Source organism: Siniperca chuatsi, linkage group LG2, assembly GCF_020085105.1.
Source record: "Siniperca chuatsi isolate FFG_IHB_CAS linkage group LG2, ASM2008510v1, whole genome shotgun sequence".
Classification (NCBI taxonomy): domain Eukaryota; kingdom Metazoa; phylum Chordata; class Actinopteri; order Centrarchiformes; family Sinipercidae; genus Siniperca; species Siniperca chuatsi.
In genome coordinates, this window is record NC_058043.1 from 20,186,417 (window position 1) to 20,206,369 (window position 19,953).

Consider the following 19,953-nt stretch of genomic DNA (forward strand, 5'->3'; position numbering starts at 1 on the left):
TGCATATGCATAACATGCACATGCATATTACAGTCGACAATATATTCAATGATAATATTTTTTTAATATTCTAGATTCTTGGCAGATTCATGCCTTTATTTTGCCCTTCATTACACATTTAATTGTTACTGCAGCAATTTAGGATTGCAACCAAAAATCCTACATTTTCCCATAATACACTTTAGACTTTGGAAAAGCTCCCTCCAGAGCCACAGACTTACAGTATAGTACTCCTCATGACCAATAAACTGAACTTTTGCACCTTTAAACCATTAACCATGACTAGAACTACAGCAAAGCCCTGTTGTGATGTGTAGAAGAAAACAAAAAAACATTGCTACTTAGAGGATTTAAGGTTTGCCAACCATGTACATTTACATTTTTACATCATTTTACAGAATTATCAGTACATCAAAAGTTGCTGATACCAAATTAACTTGGCTGCGTATAGCCCGGTTTTAGACCAAATTTTAAAACATAAGCGTTGCTGTTTAATGCTGCTACAACTTCAAGGTCTATTTAATTGACATTTGGCAAAGTTTGGCAAACCACTCAGTGGTAATGAAGATGTATTCACCTCATCAATCATGACACATGGTTTCCCCTACATGATAGTACATTAGTAACAACAGGAGAATGTATTTGATGTACTTGTGTTGGGGAAGGATGGATTAAATTGGTGGATGAATCTATCAGATTTCATGCAGCTCCCTCCCTGGAGGCACAAAAGACTTTATGCCAGTTTTTTTTTTTCACAGTAAGACCTGTAAACAGACTCTGATATGGAAAATCTGTGGCGTTCCCCTTTAAAACAAATTTATGTCATTTTGTAATTATTCGTCTTTTTACCAAAAATTCTTAATGTGATCACTGCAGACACTTGGAAGCAGTGTCCAGACCCTCTCAGGAGGAGACTCGCCCAGGATGGGTCCACACCTTCGCACTCACTGTTGTTTTGTCTCCTACATGTCCCCAAACAAACCCATCTCACTGAGGTGTGCCATGAGTGCCAGAGTACAGCACAACAAGCCCTGACCTCTTCTGCTTTAGTGTGTATGTGTATGTATGAATGTGCCAAAGTTTACATATCATATTTATATAACATGCACAGTGGACATATAAGGTTCACTCACTGTTTTTATAGTCTCATAGTCTTATTTTTAATAATTTTACTCTTGTGAAGAACTTTGTGACCTTGCATGTGAAATGTGCTATACTAAATAAACTTTAATTACTTACTTACTTACTTATTTACTATATACTAATACTAAAAATAATGCTATTACTACTGCTACTGCAACCACAAAGGCTAATAGTACTTCTATTAATAATATAAATAAATAATAATTGTTATCTTTATGGTTATCAGTAACAATAATAATTAAAGTGTTATAATATACCATTATTGTGAAAGCTCATTAACACTGTTATGTGTTATTATTTGTAGACAGTCTATCTACACATAGCTGTACATCTCCATATCCATATATGGTGCGAATGTGGTGGTACAGTTCCTAGTGGCCTGGAAAATTAATGGACATGATGGTGATGATCAGTGTTACTGTGTGTGTTACTGTGTGTGTTACTGTGTGTGTGTGTGTGTGTGTGTGTGTCTATTTGAATATGAGTCAATCCTTTTTTTCAGCACATTTGCCTGCAGGATTTGATGTCTTCCTCAGTGATTGGGCAGAACACTGTGAAAGGTCCTGAAACATGCAAACACAGGCAAATCTTTTGGGGACAGTGAGGGGAAGAGGATCAAGGCCCTTTTGTTATCAGACAGAAAATCAGCTGTTGGAGGATCACAGAGGCTTACAGGAAAGTCTTCAAACCAGAATACCAGGTATGTTCTGTTTGATAACATATAAACCATGAGATTTGGTCACTGTAGGTCTCTATTTCACTTGGCTCTAAATCTTATTTTGTGCAGTTTATCAAGAGAAAAGAGACTAAAGATGAAAACTTTTTAAAACAATGTCAACATTTGTGTTGTTGTAGATCTGTACGGAAGGAAATTATATTTCAGGTTCCAAGAAATTAATGATGATGAAATGTTTTCATTAGTGATTTCACAATGATTTCCTCCTCCAGAAAAAGAAAACCGAGCAACAAAAGTGTACAAGTGCCACTGAATCTGAGTGCATCCAAGCAACATGGAGTACACGTTCAGAGCAGTAACTCACAGCCCCGGGATTATAATCTGGAGAATTGAGGTAATTTGATTTTACAGTTGTTGCCGCAATAGTGACTGAAGTTCTCCCAAATCAGCTGTTCAGTTTCATGGTAAATAGAACAAAGAACAAAAAGTCTGCTACTCCAGGAGGAAATGACTAAAACAGCGTGATGATGATGTAAAAACCAAAACTGAGATTGAGGAATACTGGTTATTAGATCTGAAATGTAGATATTTTTTTGGTGGCGATAAAAGTAAAACGGACACCTTCTTCTCTCTGTGCAACAGAAAATGGAGCTGGTACAAGTCCCTGAGAAATCTCATGGAAACTTTTATGAGGGTGACTGCTACGTACTTCTGTCTGTAAGTGTGAGAAGGTGACTAATGAATCATTGTGGTTTTGGATGCCAGGGCTGCTTGTTTGTTTAGCAAAGTCTGGAGACTTTGCTCTTTGGATATGTGATGTGTTTTGTATAATGAAGCAATGACAAAAATGCTTTTAGTATATCAGATAACATCCTCGTCTACACACCGCACCACACACACTGTTTTCTCCTCTCCTGTGTTTCTCCAGACTCAGAAGGTGAGCAGCTCTCTGTGTTACGATATCCACTACTGGATCGGCTCGCAGTCCACTCAGGATGAACAGGGTGCGGCTGCTGTTTACACCATCCAGCTCGATGAATTTTTGGGTTCCACTCCGGTCCAGCATCGCGAGGTTCAGAACCACGAGTCTGATGCCTTTAGGGGCTACTTCAAACAAGGAATAATGTGAGTGAAAATATCAGTGCAGTAAACCATCATTTATAGACAGTAAAAGCAACCATACAAATCATCATCCTGTCTTATTTAGCTTTAAGAAAGGTGGAGTTGCATCAGGCATGAGGCACATTGAAACCAACACCTATGATGTTAAGAGACTTCTTCATGTCAAAGGGAAGAAAAGAGTGACTGCAAAGGAGGTGAGCCACGTTTCACAGTGGTTATGTAACATTATAGGACAGAGGATGTCATGTAGAAAGAGTGCTTTGTGTTTTAATTTGTTTCAGGTGGAGATGAGCTGGAAGAGCTTCAACCTTGGAGATGTGTTTTTGCTGGACATTGGCAAGACCATCGTTCAGTGGAACGGACCCCAGAGCAACAAACAGGAAAAGCTTAAAGTAAGATTTTTGTGACCTTGTGGGTGCTTGTGTATATTGTTGGGAGCAGAATTCATATGGAAACACATAAAGATACAATGGGTAGAAAACTAGAATAACCATAAGCTTAATTTGCTCCAACTTCTTTTTCAATAACACAGGATATGCGGTAGGATGACAGAAAATCAGCTTACCAGTGAATGCATTTGCAACTTTATTTCCCAGTGTACAATAATAACATAGCAATAACTTTCCCTTGTTTACTCTTTCAACTTTCTGATTTAAAGATGTTTTATGATCATGTGAATTGAAAAGTGACACTTGCTTTGGGTTCTTGAACACCGGTATACCTTTTGCAGCGTTTTAGCTGGATGTACATGATATGTACGTTTGAGGTGCAGATCCTGAAACAGGTCTGACAGTAAGTTGGGTGCTTTCTGTGCTGCCCTCACCAGATCTAAATATCATCATTACACCTTTATGGAGAGTTGTGGGAGTGCACAGTTGAAGCTCATTTCCTTCTTCCTGCAAAAAGGCTGGAGGCTCTGAGTGATTCATTATCCCACCACACACAGTTCAAAGCTATATAATAGCAATGCAGTGAGGGCTAAAACTTTAAGGTCATTGATATTTATATTCTAGATGTGCACATCAATTTGTCTACCCTACATTTAACTTAATTCAGACATATTTAGCCATTAGTTTGTTAGTATTATGTCCTATCATAATAATGGGATTTCTAACAAGCCACAATGAAAAGTAGATAAAACTAGTATTTTGTAACTTGTAACATGTATAGAAAGAAACACCCATTAAATCAAATTTAAATGGGTTCTCCACTGATTTAGTATTGCACTTCTACAAAGTTGGGAGGCAAGAGCAAGATTAAAAAAGAACAGAGGCCGAGATATGCTGACTTTTAGTCTCTAAAAGTCAAAATCCAAAAACACTGGATCCTAAATTTCCCATAATGCAATTTAATAGACTATCCCTGCTTGGTAAACGCCCATGTCTTTCAAAGTCCATATCCCAATTTGTAACACAAACTTTCTGTTACAAATTTGAAGTCCGAAGCCCAAACCAAGATGTGTTATGTTCTCAGACTTAAAAAATCTCCCTCCAGAGCTGCATGAGAAATTACACAGCTGTTTTCATAGGTTCACTAGTACTGCTTATGACAAGTAAACTGAACTTCATGTGTAAAATCGGTTAAGTTCACCTTTAATATCTGCTTCTTTGCTCAGCTCTGACTAGATGCTTATGTGCTAATGAAAACAATTGAATGAATAAAAGCTGCACATGCTAAAATAAGTGACAAGTGTATTAGAGTACACTAAATGGCAATGAGATTGTCACAATATTGATGACATCTTAAACTGACTGACTTTTAAAATTTTGTATTACATTTCTTCAGTATCTGGTAGTAGTTTTTAGTTTGAAGTCTGAGCTTTCTGGATTGTGCAGTTTTTCTGTGTTGTATTTCCGATTCTCAGGGCATGTTGTTGGCCAAAGACATCCGAGACAGAGAGAGAGGAGGTCGGGCAGAGATCAGAGTGATCGAGGGTGAAGCAGAGAGCAACTCTCTTCAGAACATGGAGATCTTGAACAGTGTTCTTGGAGAAAGAACCTCCAAGCTGACGGACGGACCTCCAGATGAAACTGCTGACCAGGAACAGAAGTCAAAACTCACACTTTACCAGTGAGCTGCTCCCTGACCGTGACATCCAGTGTTTGATGTAGTCAGAGTATGAGATTCATCCATGTCTAGTTAAAGTGTTGTTAGTTTCGTCTTATTTGCTTGTGCCTTCATTTCAGTGTATCAGATGCTGATGGTCAGATGAAGGTCACAGAAGTTGCTACCAGACCACTGGTTCAGGATCTCCTCAACCATGAGGTGACCATGATATAAAGGATGCATACACTATATATTATGGCCAGATCAAGATGGGTGCCGATGCCACTATAGAATTTTGCATGGTTGTCCGTCTCGTCTTACATTTCCCCATTACTGTACCGCTAAAGGCTTTAAACTTTTAGCACTACTGGACTCGAACGGCTCAAGGAGTTGAAGAGAAAATAGTTGATTTACTGATGGTATGAAATTATTTAGTCATATAATTATCTATTTAGGACTGCTACTTCCTGGATCAGGGAGGGACGAAGATCTTTGTGTGGAAGGGGAAGAAAGCAAACAAAGCTGAAAGACAGGCTGCTATGAGCAGAGCTTTGGTAAGCAACTCTATGTCAGACCCTCACATGTATCCTTAGCTTGCATTTGATTGCTCTTGCCTCCCTGAAGGTCAGATTTATTGCAGAATTATTGTATTGTTTTACTGCATTAGTTTTAGCTAGGTGTACCTAATAAACTGGCAACAGAGTGTATTTCCTATGGGGGGTTTTTCTGACTGGCTGTTTTAGGAGTTCATCAAAGTGAAAAACTACCCGCTCACTACAAATGTGGAGATGGTGAATGATGGGGCAGAGTCAGCTCTCTTCAAGCAGCTGTTCCAGAGGTGGACTGTAAAGGACCAGACTCAAGGTCTGGGCAAAGTGCATACAAGAGGGAAAGTGGGTATGTGTGTTCTTAAATTCAGAAAAACACAACAAGCAAGAGACTAAAAGTACCTATTGCTTCTTAAAAAAAAAAAACTCAATTGGTTGTCGTGTTTTGTGACCATATTTTGCTTCAGCTCACGTCACACAGGAAAAGTTTGATGCCTCTCTGATGCACGTGATGCCAAACGTTGCTGCACAGGAGCGAATGGTGGACAATGGCACAGGTCAAGTGGAGGTATCTTTGACAAGTCAGCTTCAGCTGTACATTGAGATCAATGCTAACAGCTAACACAGTGTGCTAATATACTAATGTCAGCATGCTAACATGTTTAACATAAGAATGTTACACTAACATGTTAAATGTGATTATGTTACCTTGTTAGCTGCAACATGCTAAATAGTGCATGCTAATGTTAGCATGATAACATGCTATATGTCAAACATATAGTATTTAAATGTCTGTCAACATGCTAACTGTAGATATGTTGTGTTCTACCATTAACATTCAGCTCAAAGTGCAACTAAGCATAGGTACAGTTAAGAAAGACGAACAGAGCTGGATAACCAACCACACAAAGTGGGCAGCCCCGGGGTGAAAATTGCTTTGTGGTTATTTGATTCATTACAACTTTGTTTGGTGATATGCAGTCAAAATGTCTTTTTCAAACTAGACATTTTAACATAGCAAGAAAAGCACGTGTTGCTAATAACATTAACGATGGCTCTGCTCTGTTCAATCAAGCCATTAGCCAGTAAGCCATGACAATGTGACAGTGCAGCCAGCATGCACAATACCAGGACCCTGAAACTGAAGAAGCTAAATGGAATACAGCCATCATATTTAATTATTTACACCTGCTTACAGAGCCCCACAGTTCCTGGGTTAATCTGGCCCTGCTGTAGTACAGCATAGTTTAGTGAAAATCTGAAATATCTGAGATGTACTAAAATGGCCACTATACACAAAATCAATACTTTGCTTGGTATTTCCTACCAGTAGTACAGATCAGCAGAGTTTGCTCGCTATTCTTCATCCCTCCAACATGTTTTTTAATGTGTAATGAGCATTACAGCCTCCCGAGGCCGCTAGCGTACCTACAGACTTTAAATGCAATTCTGAAACACGCAGGAGATAAAAAATGGTGCTGGTGCTCTGCTCTGGTGGTTTGTTGTGAAACATTCAGCACTTCAGGCAGTTTGCTGCCATTTGTGATTCAGTGTTAATTTACCTGTTTGATGTGCCCAGGTGTGGAGAATTGAGAATCTGGAGCTTGTGCCTGTGGACCCTAAATGGTACGGATACTTCTACGGAGGAGACTGCTACCTGATCCTTTACACTTACTTTGTTAACAACAAGAAGTGTTACCTGCTCTATATATGGCAGGTGAGGATTTGTTGTAACACCCAGTGTCTTACATAATAATATAATACAAAGTTGCTTACAAAAAAGTCTATCCTTCGCTGTCCCTGCCTGGATGCTTGTGATTATCACTGTATTTATTATATGATGAAATTAAACTAATTTACCACTTATTATTTCAGGGGCGTAATGCGACACAAGATGAACTGGCAGCCTCAGCATTTCAGGCTGTGGCCTTGGATCAGAAGTATGGTGATGAGCCAGTTCAAGTGAGATTAACAATGGGCAAAGAACCAAGACACTTTATGGCGATTTTCAAGGGTAAAATGGTCATCTTTGAGGTACGGCTGTTGACTGCATTTATAATTTCTTTGGAAACATTCTGCTTTTTTATTTTTTCACAGGCTTATCAACAAGAGGAGTGTTCATTTTTGGCAGGTTTATACAGTGCAGAATATTTCTCTTTTTTCTGTTAGGGGGGCACATCTAGAAAAGGGTCTTCTGACGTAGAGCCACCGATAAGGTTGTTCCAGGTCCACGGTTCTGACCCATCCAACACAAAAGCCATTGAGGTTCCAGCCCTGGCCACCTCGCTGAACTCCAATGATGTGTTTTTACTAAAGAGCCAATCAGAAATGTATCTGTGGTGTGGAAAGGTAAAGAAGATGGTGTTTAAATCAGATAGAGAAACTGATAATTCACTTAACTGCAGCAGCAGGGTGGCAATATAATACAGTATGATACTTCATAGCATTTTTTGTGGCACTTGTATTTATGTATTTTTGTATGTATGTTCACACCTGTGTATCTGCGGTTACCTAAAGGTACAAAAATATATAAATATATTAAATGGCCAAAAGTATGTGGAAGCCCACATCCAGATACTTTTGTATGTTTTGTCTGTTTTTCATGGTATGGACTAAGCCCTTTAAGTGAAATCTTAATGCTACAGAGTAGCAGTAAGGGTTGTGGCAACATTTTGGAGAGGTCCCTTTCCTGTTTCAACATGATAATGCCCTTGTGCACAAAGCCAGGTCCATAAAGAAATGGTTTTCTCAGTTTGGTGTTGGAGAACTGACCTGCACAGCGCCCTGGAAAGTCTTCCCAGAAGAATGGAGACTGACATAGCAGCATATTAATACCCATTGTCTTAAATTAGATGTTCTACAGTCACAGATGGGGTGTAATGTTTGGGTGTCTGCATACTTTTGGCCATGTAATGTACTATATCAAAGTACTAAGACAGTAAGGGCTTGGTTCAAGCCTGTCTGGCTCACACTTGGGTGAATCTCTGCCAGCTGCTGAACAAAATAGTCCTTTCAATAATCACTTATTACTAATAATAGTCACAAAACCGGTTCACTCTTTGTTATTGTACATTCTTTTTGATCTGGATCACCTTTGATCAAATTAGATCATAATGTCAAACTTTCCAACTTTCCCAGGGATCAAGTGGAGATGAGAGAGCCATGGCAAAGGAGGTCAGCTCTGTGATTGGCCAGAACTCCAAGAAAGGCTCTGACGAGATTGTGGCGGAGGGTCAGGAGCCCATTAAATTCTGGGAGTTGCTTGGAGGGAAAGCTCCCTATGCTTGTGACAAAAGGTAACTTTATGTTGTATACAACTATATTTGCAAACGAGGTTCATGAGCGAAGGTAACGCGCTTGTTTTCCACTATTTTGCACGTCATATGTTGTTGACCACAGATTACAACAGACGGTTTCAGACCACCAGCCGCGCCTGTTTGAATGCTCCAATAAGACGGGCCGTTTCATTGTGACCGAGGTGACTCAGTTCACGCAGGATGACCTCAATGAGGATGATGTCATGCTACTGGACACATGGGACCAGGTATGAGGTGACACGGTTTGTAATGAATAATCACAAACTTGAATATATGTATTTACAGCGTATATTTGTCACCATGGCCAAACAAAACCTTATTTAGTGTTAATGGTAGAAACAATGGTACATTTCAAAGCTGAATGTGATCACACACCCAGAATGTCTTCTTTAGTGGCATGTTATTTAGGGAAATCTTAAATCAGTTAAATCTCACTTTCTTATTGTTGGGCTCAGGTGTTTCTCTGGATCGGTAAAGGGACCAATGAGGAAGAGCGCAAAGAAGCAGTGGTCATGAGCCAAGAGTACCTGCGCACCCACCCGGGCGCCAGAGACCCAGACACCCCCATTGTCTTGATTAAGCAAGGATTTGAGCCGCCCACCTTCACTGGATGGTTCACAGCCTGGAACCCCTCCAAATGGAGTGTGAGTGTTTTGGTTTTGAAATAGAGCATCGACATGTACATTAACGGGTGAAAAAACATACGCTGACAAACATTTCTTTCTTTTAGGGAGCAAAGAGCTATGAGGAGTTGAAGAAGGAGTTGGGAGATGTAGCAACACCTGTTTATGTTACAAATGTATGTATTGTCGTATTCATTGTTCAAACTTTTTAGCCAACAGAAATGGTCACTTGTCTGATACAATGGTTACCTCTTCTTCTTCAGGCACATGTTACAATTGGGATAAAGTTTCCATGTTAGCACTTAAGGTAAAGAGGTCGTGTTACTGTTAGATTTCACACAGCTATACAGAGGGGCATTCAGCAATGGTTACTTTTAGGCTGCAAGTGTCCAGTCTTACTTTATTCTTTACCAGCATTACCAGGTTAGCAAATCCTTCTTTAGAGTAGCTACTGAATGGCATGCAATGATTTTAAAACTAAAAATTTTAACCATGAAGCTTTTTTTCAAGCATTTTTGCCTTTATTTTCATAGTGAACATGTAGAGGTGACAGAACATGAGGGGAGAGACAGGAAGGATGACATGGACCCGTACAGGGGACATTACAATCACATAGTCAACATCCAAGACTAGGACGGCCGGAATTTTTTACCTATTTATTTTTGGCTAGCCGACCTTGAATATGTGTATGAGTTCTGACAAAAACACAGGGACTTGCATTAATAAAGTACTCTACCTGTCTATCTATCATCCTCTTACCAAAAATGTTAAATGTGTTTTAAGAGCCTATTCAAAGCCACAGCAGTAAGTGATATATTAATGAAGAATCATAACCTGAACCTTAATGTGACTTTCTAGAAGCAGAACTGTGCTGAAAGTGAGAAAAGCTTTCAGTATTTTCCACCTGACAAGCTGATCAACAAGCGCGCCAGCGAGCTGCCTGAAGGTGTTGACTCAACCCAGAAAGAGGTGTGTGTGTGTGTGTGTGTGTGTGTGTGTTTGTTGAGGGGAGCAGGTGCATGAAGTGTGTGCTAACATGGTGTGATGAAGGTATGAAGTTCCCAGTAATACACCTTCAGCAAGCCACAATGTTTGTGCACTTTGCCCCTGGAACAGTTAAATCTTCGAATGCATCTTCTGAACATTCTTCTGACAGCTTAGTTAGAAGTTATTTGATAAAGCAAAACAACTGCAATGCAGCCATTTGTTTTCGCATACAAGATTTTGTTTTTTGTTACTTTATAGAGCAAAACATACCCCTGCATTAACAGAAAGTGATATAAACATTATGGAAAAATAGCACATACTTTTATCTAAAGATTGATAATACAAAACTGAAGTAAGTAAGTAATTGCCTCCAAATGCCACATTAAAATACCCAGGGTAAAAATTATTAAAAAGCTCAATTTAAACCGAAGAGAATAAATAATTAATTATTCCTTTATTTTTGGAAACTTCTTTCTCCATATATGTTGAATTGTAAGCTGTCTGTAGACAAATTTCACATTGTTGCATGTTTAGCTGACCTGCTGTCTCTATTTTCCCTATAATGAGTATAAAATGGCATAGTTCTTTCTAAGAAACTTCCTGGGAAATTGTTAGGAAATTGCAAACCCATAAAACAAATCTTTACCGTTAATTTTCTCTCAAATCTTCAAGTTAGTATCATTATTTACCCAGTTTGATTCAGGAGCGACTCATCAATTAGCAATTAGTCCCTGATTTGTTCTCTGTTTGACCACACTTTTGTGCACCGTGTTGTAAGGTGTAACCATGATGCTTTGCTGCCACATAGTATCCGTGATAGATTTTTACCTTGCAGAGCACACGTGTGCTCCACCAACTCAAGCAAAAGAAATCTGCTTTGTTAGTCATTTGTTGTCTCTTGTTTTCAGAAACACCTCTCTGACTCTGACTTCAACGACGTATTTGGGATCACCAAAGACGACTTTGCGAGCCTGCCGCAGTGGAAACGACTGAACATGAAGAAAGAAAAGGGGATGTTTTGATCATATTTTTTCTGCATTTGAAATAAGCTATTACTGTTAAAAGACAACAAGAGGCCTCTCTTTGTGTCAGCTCCCCCTCCCCTACAAATACTAGCATTTAACTTTACCTCAATTTCCTTGTTATTCCATTTCATGACAGAACTAATTTTTAATAATGTGTCTTTTCATCCTCTGGTTTTATTGTGATTCATAAATTTGTTTCATATCACTGTAATACATGTCTTGAATACATGATTATTTTTTAACCTGTGCTGATGTTGTAATTGACACCGTTTAATTAAGTGCTCTTGTGATAATATTATTTGAACTCGCAGTATGAAAAAAAAAAGTGTGTTGCTTATTCTACGTCTGTGTTTTCGTGGCATGGCTTACATCACCTGAAATACCATCTAACCATACGGAGACATCACATTATCCTAATTTCAGTCCTGATGAAAGTGAATACAAAAGGCTTCATATAATACAAGACCAATTAGACACAAAACATTATATAAAAACTATTTAGAAAGAACACCAGAACCAGAGCATTAAAAACCGAACTAAAGTAAATAGGTAAAATACATGTACTTTATCAAACTCAGCTCAGTAACAAACATTTATGTAACTTTTATTAACTCTGAGCTCACTCATGAACACCAAACCAAATGTAAAGGAGCTCTGATTTCCCCTTTAGATAGAGGTCTACTTTGCCATCTGTTGGACAAGTAATGTAACAGCATGTCAGGCCAAAATACTTCAGGGAACAAAATTAAAAACTTTGAGCCAGCGAAGTTTCACAGGAACAGATTACCTATCATCTTGCAAAGGGGGAAAGTTACATTTATTTTCCAGAATATGTCCATTCCTTTAGTTACATGACAGTTTCTTTAAACACACTCTGAAGGCACCACCAAAAGAGTCCTGATTTTTAGCATCACAACTATCCAAATCTCTGCTTTCAAGCACTCTAATCTATTCATTATAACTTCATAAAAACTAGACGTCAGCTAAGCTGATCATTACAGTTTCTTCACCAACATCTTTAAAACAAAAGTTGATGAGAAGTCTTGTTCTTCCCTTCAAGCTGCTTATGATGGTGATTACTTTATCATGTTGTGAATATTTCAAATATAAGTCAAAACATATGACAAATCAGCATCAACATTATTGACTCCTTTTATTTTGATATGTGTGGAATGTAATTTCAGTTACAAGTATAAATTTATGTCATTCACTGTTACATCTGAACATTTAATACAAAGCTCAGGACAAGTCAAAAATATCTAGACCCATAAAACACATCAAATTACAGTAACATCATATTTTTTGCATTGTCTGAAAATGAAACACAAAAACAATTTGATTACTTGATAAATTGTCAAATACTCACTGCTGTGAGCTCCAAATGCTAAACAGAGCCAGAGATATTGTCAAATGAAGGAAGTTTAAAAACAACGTTTGATCAGTTAAACATTTGAAGTCAGAGTAATGTAACTTTACTGGTTCATTACAACAAACCAAATCCTTTGACCTGACAGGAAATTAATAGGAAAATAAAATGAATTGTTGATGACAACAACATAAACAGCCAATGATATCTGAACAGCGTTGGTTGCAAATGACCTGATTGTTCAAGAACGGACCACAGTGCCACCACACAGCCCTACAATAGCAGCACTACAGTTACAGCACTACAGTAACAGCACTAACCTACTATCAGCTCATTTAGTGGAGGGAAAAAGCATCTCCTCTGAGCTGCTGTTTCTCCGATGCTTTGTGCATCATGGCAGCCAGCACAATATATAATCAAGTATTAGCATGTGAACCAGTATTATGATGAAATAGGCCTGTGTGATAAAAGTAATACAAAAAGACAAAAGAGTCAATACAAACATTAATATCTTGCCTGAAACCCACAAAATGATATGCAGCTAAATGCAGCGAACTGCAAACATTCCATTTTCAAATTTCTATAAATGTATTAAAATTGTTCTGCTTTTTCCCATATGACAGAATCAGTTGTCAAAATTGCGATTTTCATTTAAAAGTGTCACATGATGTATTCCATCAAAACTGAACTTATTTGTTAATTTTGGTAAAGATCCACCTTAAAACCCAGGGAATGTGATGTGATACATTATTTGTAAACAAAATTAAAATTGTAAATCCCTTCAAAACACCAAATAAGTCAATTTAATGCAGTAAATAACTTCAATTAAACTATTATTTAATATATGTGTGAAAGTAGTGCGTGCAAAAGTACTAATAAATGGCACAGATCAATTCATGTGCAGTTTGGAAATCAATATACATTCTTAGGTGCTCATGCAAATTATTGATCTCAGATGAGGTGAAAGGGTCTATTCTTAAAAAAAAACAACAAAAAAAAAAACAATTTTAAATTGCAATTAAATGCAAAAAAAAACAACAAAAAAAAAAACAATTTTAAATTGCAATTAAATGCAAAGTGTACATCAATCAGAGACATCCAAAGAGACAAATTTCAGCAAGTTCCACAATCCACAAATGTGCAAACATACAGTATTACCTCGCAGGCAGAGAGAGTACAGCCTGCAGCAGGTAAGCTGATTATTTCTCGCTGATGTGTTTGGTTATAAAAGGGAATGTTGTTTCTAATGTAATCTGACAACTTTAAAAAGTGCAAATGCAGCTAATTCAATTTCCCTAAATTCAAAATAAAAACAGGACAAAGGCCGTATATGAAAGATAAAAAAATAAACGTTCTAGTTAAGATCAGCAAGGCAGTAAATAAGATGGCATTTTCCCTTTCTTAAAAAATCTGTATCTTATAACCCCACCTTGCTGCCTTTGATTACCTGTACCTGATCTTAGCTTCCCAAATGCAGTTACCAGCTGTGTGTGTCTGAAATGTTCAGACTGACTCTTGTGTAGTTATGATTGGAGCCAAAACAGCAACAGTCCCGTTCCAAATTCTTACAGAGCTCACTGCGTTTTGTAAACAGGTAAATCCTGACTTGTGTCCAGGCAGCTGTTAGTATACAAAGAGGTTACCAAAGAGGTAAACGGTCAAAGCAGCATGGAGTATATTCCATGTTTATCCATGTATATATATATATATATATATATATATATATATATATATATATATATATATATATATATATATATATATATATATATATATATATATAAATATAAAAAAAGAAGACAGATATTAAGAAGAAAATATTGGCAAATAATATAAAGTAGTCATTAGAGGAATTCCAGCTAGTAAACCAGCTCAATCCTGAGTTCCTTTGCTGTGAATTTAAGACTGAAACTTACAGCTCTACTACAGTGTATTACAACTAGGGCTGTAACTAACCATTATTTTCATTATCAATTAAGCTACCGATTATTTTCTCGATTAATTAGTTATAAGAAGTTAAAAAAATAGTGAAAAATGACCATCATAATTTCCCAGAACCCAAAGTAACATCCCAATCCCAAAGATACTGTCAGATATGACAGAGAAAAACAGCAAAACCTCACATTTGAGAAGCTGAAACAAGCAAATGTTTGGCATTTTTACTTGAAAAATGACGGAAATGATAAATTGATTGTCAGAATAGTTGCAGATGATTAATTTTCTTTCAATCGACTAATCAACTACTTTTTGGAGTTCTGAATGTTATTGCTGGCCTCAGCGGTTTCTACGAACATAAATATCAGATATGAGTTAAACTGCAAACCAAAGAGCTCTTGAATTACACCAAATGATCAATAATTACCTTTGACCTTTTGCCCAGTAGTAGGTAAAACATATTAGTTACGACATGACACAGAGTTCGGGGGGTTTGGGGTCTTGGGTCTCGGTGTCATTGACCAGGCAGTTGTTAATCTTCTCTTTATTCTCTGAATCATCAGGCAGCTCCAAAGTGTTTGCTTCACCCGGAAACATCCTGTCCTGCTCTGGAGTCTCAGCAGACGCATCCTCATAGGCACTTATGCTGTCTGAGTCGTGCCTGTCCGGAGAAGGATCTCGTCCGTCAACAATCTCAACACCGTTTTCGTAAGGCCTCCGCAGGACCCCGTCTTCAAAGAACGGGTTGTCCAGTGCAAGAGAGGGTGTGTGGCTCAGTGGCTTACTGATCATCTTCCGCAGCTTCATCAGGATGCCTCCTTCATCTACTGCCTCTTCATTCTGTCCGTCTTCCTCTGACGCTCTGCTTTCGCTGCTGGGAGCTTTTTCTTCTCTGTGCGCGGCTTTCATCGATTCCTTGGCATCGTTTTTCATTTGGTGTCCTTGTCTTCTTACCTCATCCACACTTCCATGTGTGTTCGCTGGAGCAGGTGGTTCGTTATTCCTTTCCTGCAAAGAGAAATGTAATTGTCCATAAGAGCAAGTGTCCTTTCAGATCAAACAAAACATACAGTAGTTGCATTTGAAGTTATTTTGTTTGAATTTGCCTGTCAGTTCAATGCCATCCTTACCAATATGGAAGCAAAGCAACTGAATACACAATTGTGAACTACTGACATTAACATAAACTACTGAATACTTAATGTTGAATATTAAACATCAGAGTTTATCATATTGAAATATTGTTTGATTTCCCCTCATTGAAACTATTTGAAGGTCAGTTTAAGTTTTTGAAATTTCAACAACATTTTTTTTTTCTGGGGTTAACAAAGGTTAGTCAAAAATGAATTTTGGAATGTCACCAATCCAATTTGATTAGATTTTTTGACTTAATTTTTTTTATTTAAAATTTCAAATGACCAGTTGAATTTTGAGCAACCTGAATGCAGTTTTTTTTTTAATATTGGATATTTGATTTCTAAATATGAATTTGTGAGCTCTAAAAAAAGAAAATAGAACTATTTGAAATTATCTTCGGGAAATTTCAAAGAGGAATTCAAACCATATAAATTCAGGTAGATGGTAATATTTCAATGCTATACATTGAGTGGAATTAAAATTTTAATATTAAGTATTCAATAGCCGTTAAATTTCATAATTAGGCATTGAAGTGCTTATAAACTTAAAATTCTTATGGCCTTTCTTGGCTTCCATATATACCAGTGATGACTTGGCTCTGTCTAGCTCAACATCTCATTTGACTGTAAATATAATTTGTTAATGCTCAAATTTAATACTGTATGTCTTTTTCCAGTGACAAGCAACACACCATGAGGAACTGAGTGTACCATTACAGTAGATGATGTGCTGCCATAGCCAGTGACATACTGTTACTTATTAGAATAAATCGGCAAAGAAAGGTTAGAAAAACAAAAACGTGCACCATCTCCATTATTCACATTTAATAAGAAGTGATCACAGTCCTGACGCAGCAAGACTTTACATCTTCATACATCAATTCAAAAACCTTGTGCCTCTAATTTTATGTGGTGTTCTCCTTTTAATTGTCACATTACCTCTTTTAATCTCTCCACTTCTTGCATCAGAGAGCAGACCATGCTCTTCAGTTTCCTCTTGGCCTCCCTCTCTTGTTCCAGCTCCTACAAATGCAGAGAGAAATAGCGGCACAATGAGATGACCAGCAGCTTGTTAGTGTCATACTTTGTTACAACGAGGAACAAAAACAAACTTCTCATTAGAAAGGATGAAGACTAAAAGAAGTCTTTATGTGGCCTCGACGTACCAAACTAAGCTGTCCAGCTTCCCTCTGGGCCTCAGCCAGCAGCTCCTCTACACCCTCCAGAGTGTCCTGCAGAACGTCCACCTGGAACAACAGAGCCTCTCGCTCGACCTCCAGCCCACGCAGCTCCTGCACCACCTCGTCATAGCTGGCCTGCAACTCCAGCTACACCACAAACACAGTTACAAATCAGTGTGGGCAAGTGGGTGGGCAAGTGTTTAGCAAGCTCTCAGAGGCATCAGTGGGAGGCCTTATCTGGAACTGTGACAATCCCTCCATATGTAAAGGAATATGCATCACTGCAGTGATCTATTAGACCTGACAGGCCTGTGAACAAGACTTCAAATAGTAATAATCGTCATAATCATAATTACAGTAAGACAGACTCACCATTTCTGGGAGTCCCATCAAGAGGTCCTGCTCAGACTGCTGAAAGGAAAGAAATCTTTAAAAAATTGTTCAATTGAAAATTTAATTAAGTTTAATTAAGATAAACATGTTCTAAAAGGCCGTATAGGATCCTTTGCCTTTGGTTCTCTCATTAACACAAAACAACTATAACAGGAACACTTGTACAACGCATTACCTGCAAATTACAGCATTAAAATTACCATAGAGTTAACTCACAAATTAAATCATAAGCTTTATAAAGTACCATCTGTTGCAGGACTTCAATTAATGTTTTGGTAGTTTGTTTATGTTACTGAGATGCTCCTTTACTTTTATTGATGACATCATGCATAACAGCTCTTACTTGCTTACTGGGACACTTGAACAGAACAGAGCCATCGATAATGTTATTAGTGTCACCTCTGCTTTTCCTACGATGACAAGTTAAAACGTCTGCTGTGAAAAAGGCCTATTAGTCCTTGGAGAAAGTTTGTTGACGTAGACCGAAAGATAACAGATCTTTTTAAGGAATTATTAGGAATTTTAACTAAATTGCAACTGCAAACGTTTTTTAATCATACTTTATTTTGATAGCAGCTGTTACCAAAAATGGTGCCTACATAGTATTTAGATAGGGTCAAATGTTTGATAGCTGTGGTAGCAGAAACTGTAATGTATGGGTTTGTTTGAAGAGCACCAACACGTCACCTGGTCGACCTTGTGTTTTTATTTTATTTTCATGTAGTTTCTCTTCTAGCGTCACAGAATCTGACGAGTCACAGACTTTGGTACACCGAAATCGCAGCTATCAAAATGTGTGACCTTATCTAAATACTGTACTATGGAGGCACCAGCTCTCAAAACACATTATGTGATTAAGTATGATAAAAACATTTGCAGTGGCAATAAAGCTGACATTCCTAATCGGGTCATGAATATGATGGGTCACAGAATTTGGTGCGGCACCGGCTTATGAAGATTTATTTGCATCAGACTCATTGCCTTTCCACAGTAGTGTTAAATTTAGAAAACAGAAAAGTGCCAGTGACAGAGAGACAGAGATACACAAAGACAAGAAATCAATTTTCAAGCTTTTGACCCAACCATCCTGACAGGGACACACTTTGTCCCAACAAGTTGAGTGATTGCAAGTGTGGATTTTCTGTAAATAAACGTTTAATTCATCATCTTCATGACATGAGACACCAAATAGATATGAAGCTGTATATTAGGACCTAGGTCAAGTGTATGTCTCATAAGTGTTAAGTAGAAGAACCAATACAACAATCTAAAAAATACTCTGTAACAAGTAAAATTTCTTCATTAAAATTGTAGTAAAAGTACAAAAGTATTATCACCAAAATGTACTTTAAGTATCAGAAGTAAAATTACTCATTCTGCAGGAAAATGTCCCCATGTCACTGAGAAATTATTATATATGACATAATCTCAAAACTGTACGTAAACACAGTACTGGAGTAAATGTACTTTCCACTAGTCTTCTGTATTAGCATTAGATTGCAATGATAATGACACACGAGAGACATACACTGGAGACATACACTGGAGACATCCAGGACCAGGGACAGGTTTGATTAGCTAGAGATCATTACAATGTACAGGTGTTTCTGTTCACTCTTGGCTCCTGTTGTTCATGTCACCTGGCTCCTACCTGACTGTCACTCCTCTTCTTCGGGGCGCCTGCTCGGCTGTCGCTCCGTGTCAGACGCCTGGATGAGCTGTCGGTCTGATAAGGAGACAAAACCACACCTCAGGTGGAGCCTAACATCACCTACAGTCAGAGCAGCGACACAAGACGCTAGCTGATAATGGGAAAGTGAACTGAAGCTCCAGGTCTGACAAAAAGAGTCTGACTGTTCGTTTGGGCCGCTGTTCAGTCTTAAAACAGTTATCACAAGGTCTGAGCTTCACACTGACTACATTTCCTAACGTTAGATGTTTAGAGAGGGGTAACACTACCATAACGTTAGCTTTAGCATTAGCTCTAAACAAACTGTCACTAATGACGCCGTGATTTCTCCGCTCACCTCTTTTATAATGCTGCGGAGAGACTCATCCTCGCTCATTCCCCGAGATAACGTCCGCTTCTTTGGCGAACCACTGCTGTCCAGGGCGACTGAATGCATTTTTTATGTTTTATAATAAGTTTTCGTTTATGTAACAGACACCTCCGAGCTCTCTCGGTGAAGTGGTGTTTGGTGTTTGTGTCCTACGCAGCAGCAGTCAGTGAACTGCCGACGCCCAGGCCGTGATCTACGGAAAGCCACGGGGACCAAACTGTCTTTAACACCGCCCTCACTCCGCCCACACTCACAGAGAAGTCAAAGACCAGGCTGAGATGAGTCATTTTTTAGACTGTGGAGGGTTAAGAATAAATTAGTTCTTGTTTGTTTTGAAGTTCAGATAAGCACCACGGCGCATGTCAACCCTACGTGCTGAAACTCGTCGATGACAA

General features: G+C 38.2%; 2 protein-coding genes across 3 annotated transcripts; one reads left to right on the top strand and one right to left on the bottom strand.

Moving 5' to 3' along the window:
* Positions 1-1,724: 1,724 nt before the first annotated feature.
* On the top strand, positions 1,725-14,590 carry avil (advillin). Its single transcript, XM_044217591.1, has 20 exons — positions 1,725-1,843; positions 2,092-2,213; positions 2,462-2,536; positions 2,748-2,944; positions 3,027-3,135; positions 3,223-3,333; positions 4,806-5,011; positions 5,128-5,206; positions 5,443-5,541; positions 5,731-5,884; positions 6,003-6,103; positions 7,115-7,252; positions 7,411-7,569; positions 7,705-7,884; positions 8,674-8,831; positions 8,935-9,079; positions 9,308-9,496; positions 9,583-9,651; positions 10,334-10,444; positions 11,371-14,590. Exons 2-20 carry the CDS (start codon positions 2,154-2,156, stop codon positions 11,482-11,484), a joined length of 2,454 nt encoding a protein of 817 aa, XP_044073526.1. The 5' UTR covers positions 1,725-1,843; positions 2,092-2,153; the 3' UTR covers positions 11,485-14,590.
* On the bottom strand, positions 12,622-19,765 carry si:ch1073-456m8.1 (leucine-rich repeat flightless-interacting protein 2). Of its 2 annotated transcripts, none has more exons than XM_044217645.1 (6): positions 19,526-19,765; positions 19,150-19,224; positions 17,478-17,513; positions 17,091-17,252; positions 16,864-16,947; positions 12,622-15,796 (listed from the first exon to the last, which is right to left on the bottom strand). In XM_044217645.1, the coding sequence occupies exons 1-6, from the start codon at positions 19,622-19,624 to the stop codon at positions 15,254-15,256; spliced, it is 999 nt and encodes a 332-aa protein (XP_044073580.1). In that variant the 5' UTR covers positions 19,625-19,765; the 3' UTR covers positions 12,622-15,253. The 2 variants fall into 2 exon arrangements, with proteins under 2 accessions (XP_044073580.1, XP_044073570.1); XM_044217635.1 differs by having other exon boundaries at positions 17,478-17,516.
* Between the last annotated feature and the right edge of the window lie 188 nt (positions 19,766-19,953).

Bases quoted from the DNA above. Each gene is read 5' to 3' on its own strand.
- avil (XM_044217591.1), top strand. From the start codon at position 2,154: ATGGAGTACACGTTCAGAGCAGTAACTCACAGCCCCGGGATTATAATC. The intron at 2,945-3,026 runs GTGAGTGAAAAT...TGTCTTATTTAG, and splicing joins TACTTCAAACAAGGAATAAT to CTTTAAGAAAGGTGGAGTTG. The intron at 6,104-7,114 runs GTATCTTTGACA...TGATGTGCCCAG, and splicing joins ATGGCACAGGTCAAGTGGAG to GTGTGGAGAATTGAGAATCT.
- si:ch1073-456m8.1 (XM_044217635.1), bottom strand. From the start codon at position 19,624: ATGCATTCAGTCGCCCTGGACAGCAGTGGTTCGCCAAAGAAGCGGACG. The intron at 17,253-17,477 runs GTGAGTCTGTCT...TTTGTGGTGTAG, and splicing joins TGATGGGACTCCCAGAAATG to CTGGAGTTGCAGGCCAGCTA. The intron at 16,948-17,090 runs GTACGTCGAGGC...CTGCATTTGTAG, and splicing joins AAGCTGGACAGCTTAGTTTG to GAGCTGGAACAAGAGAGGGA.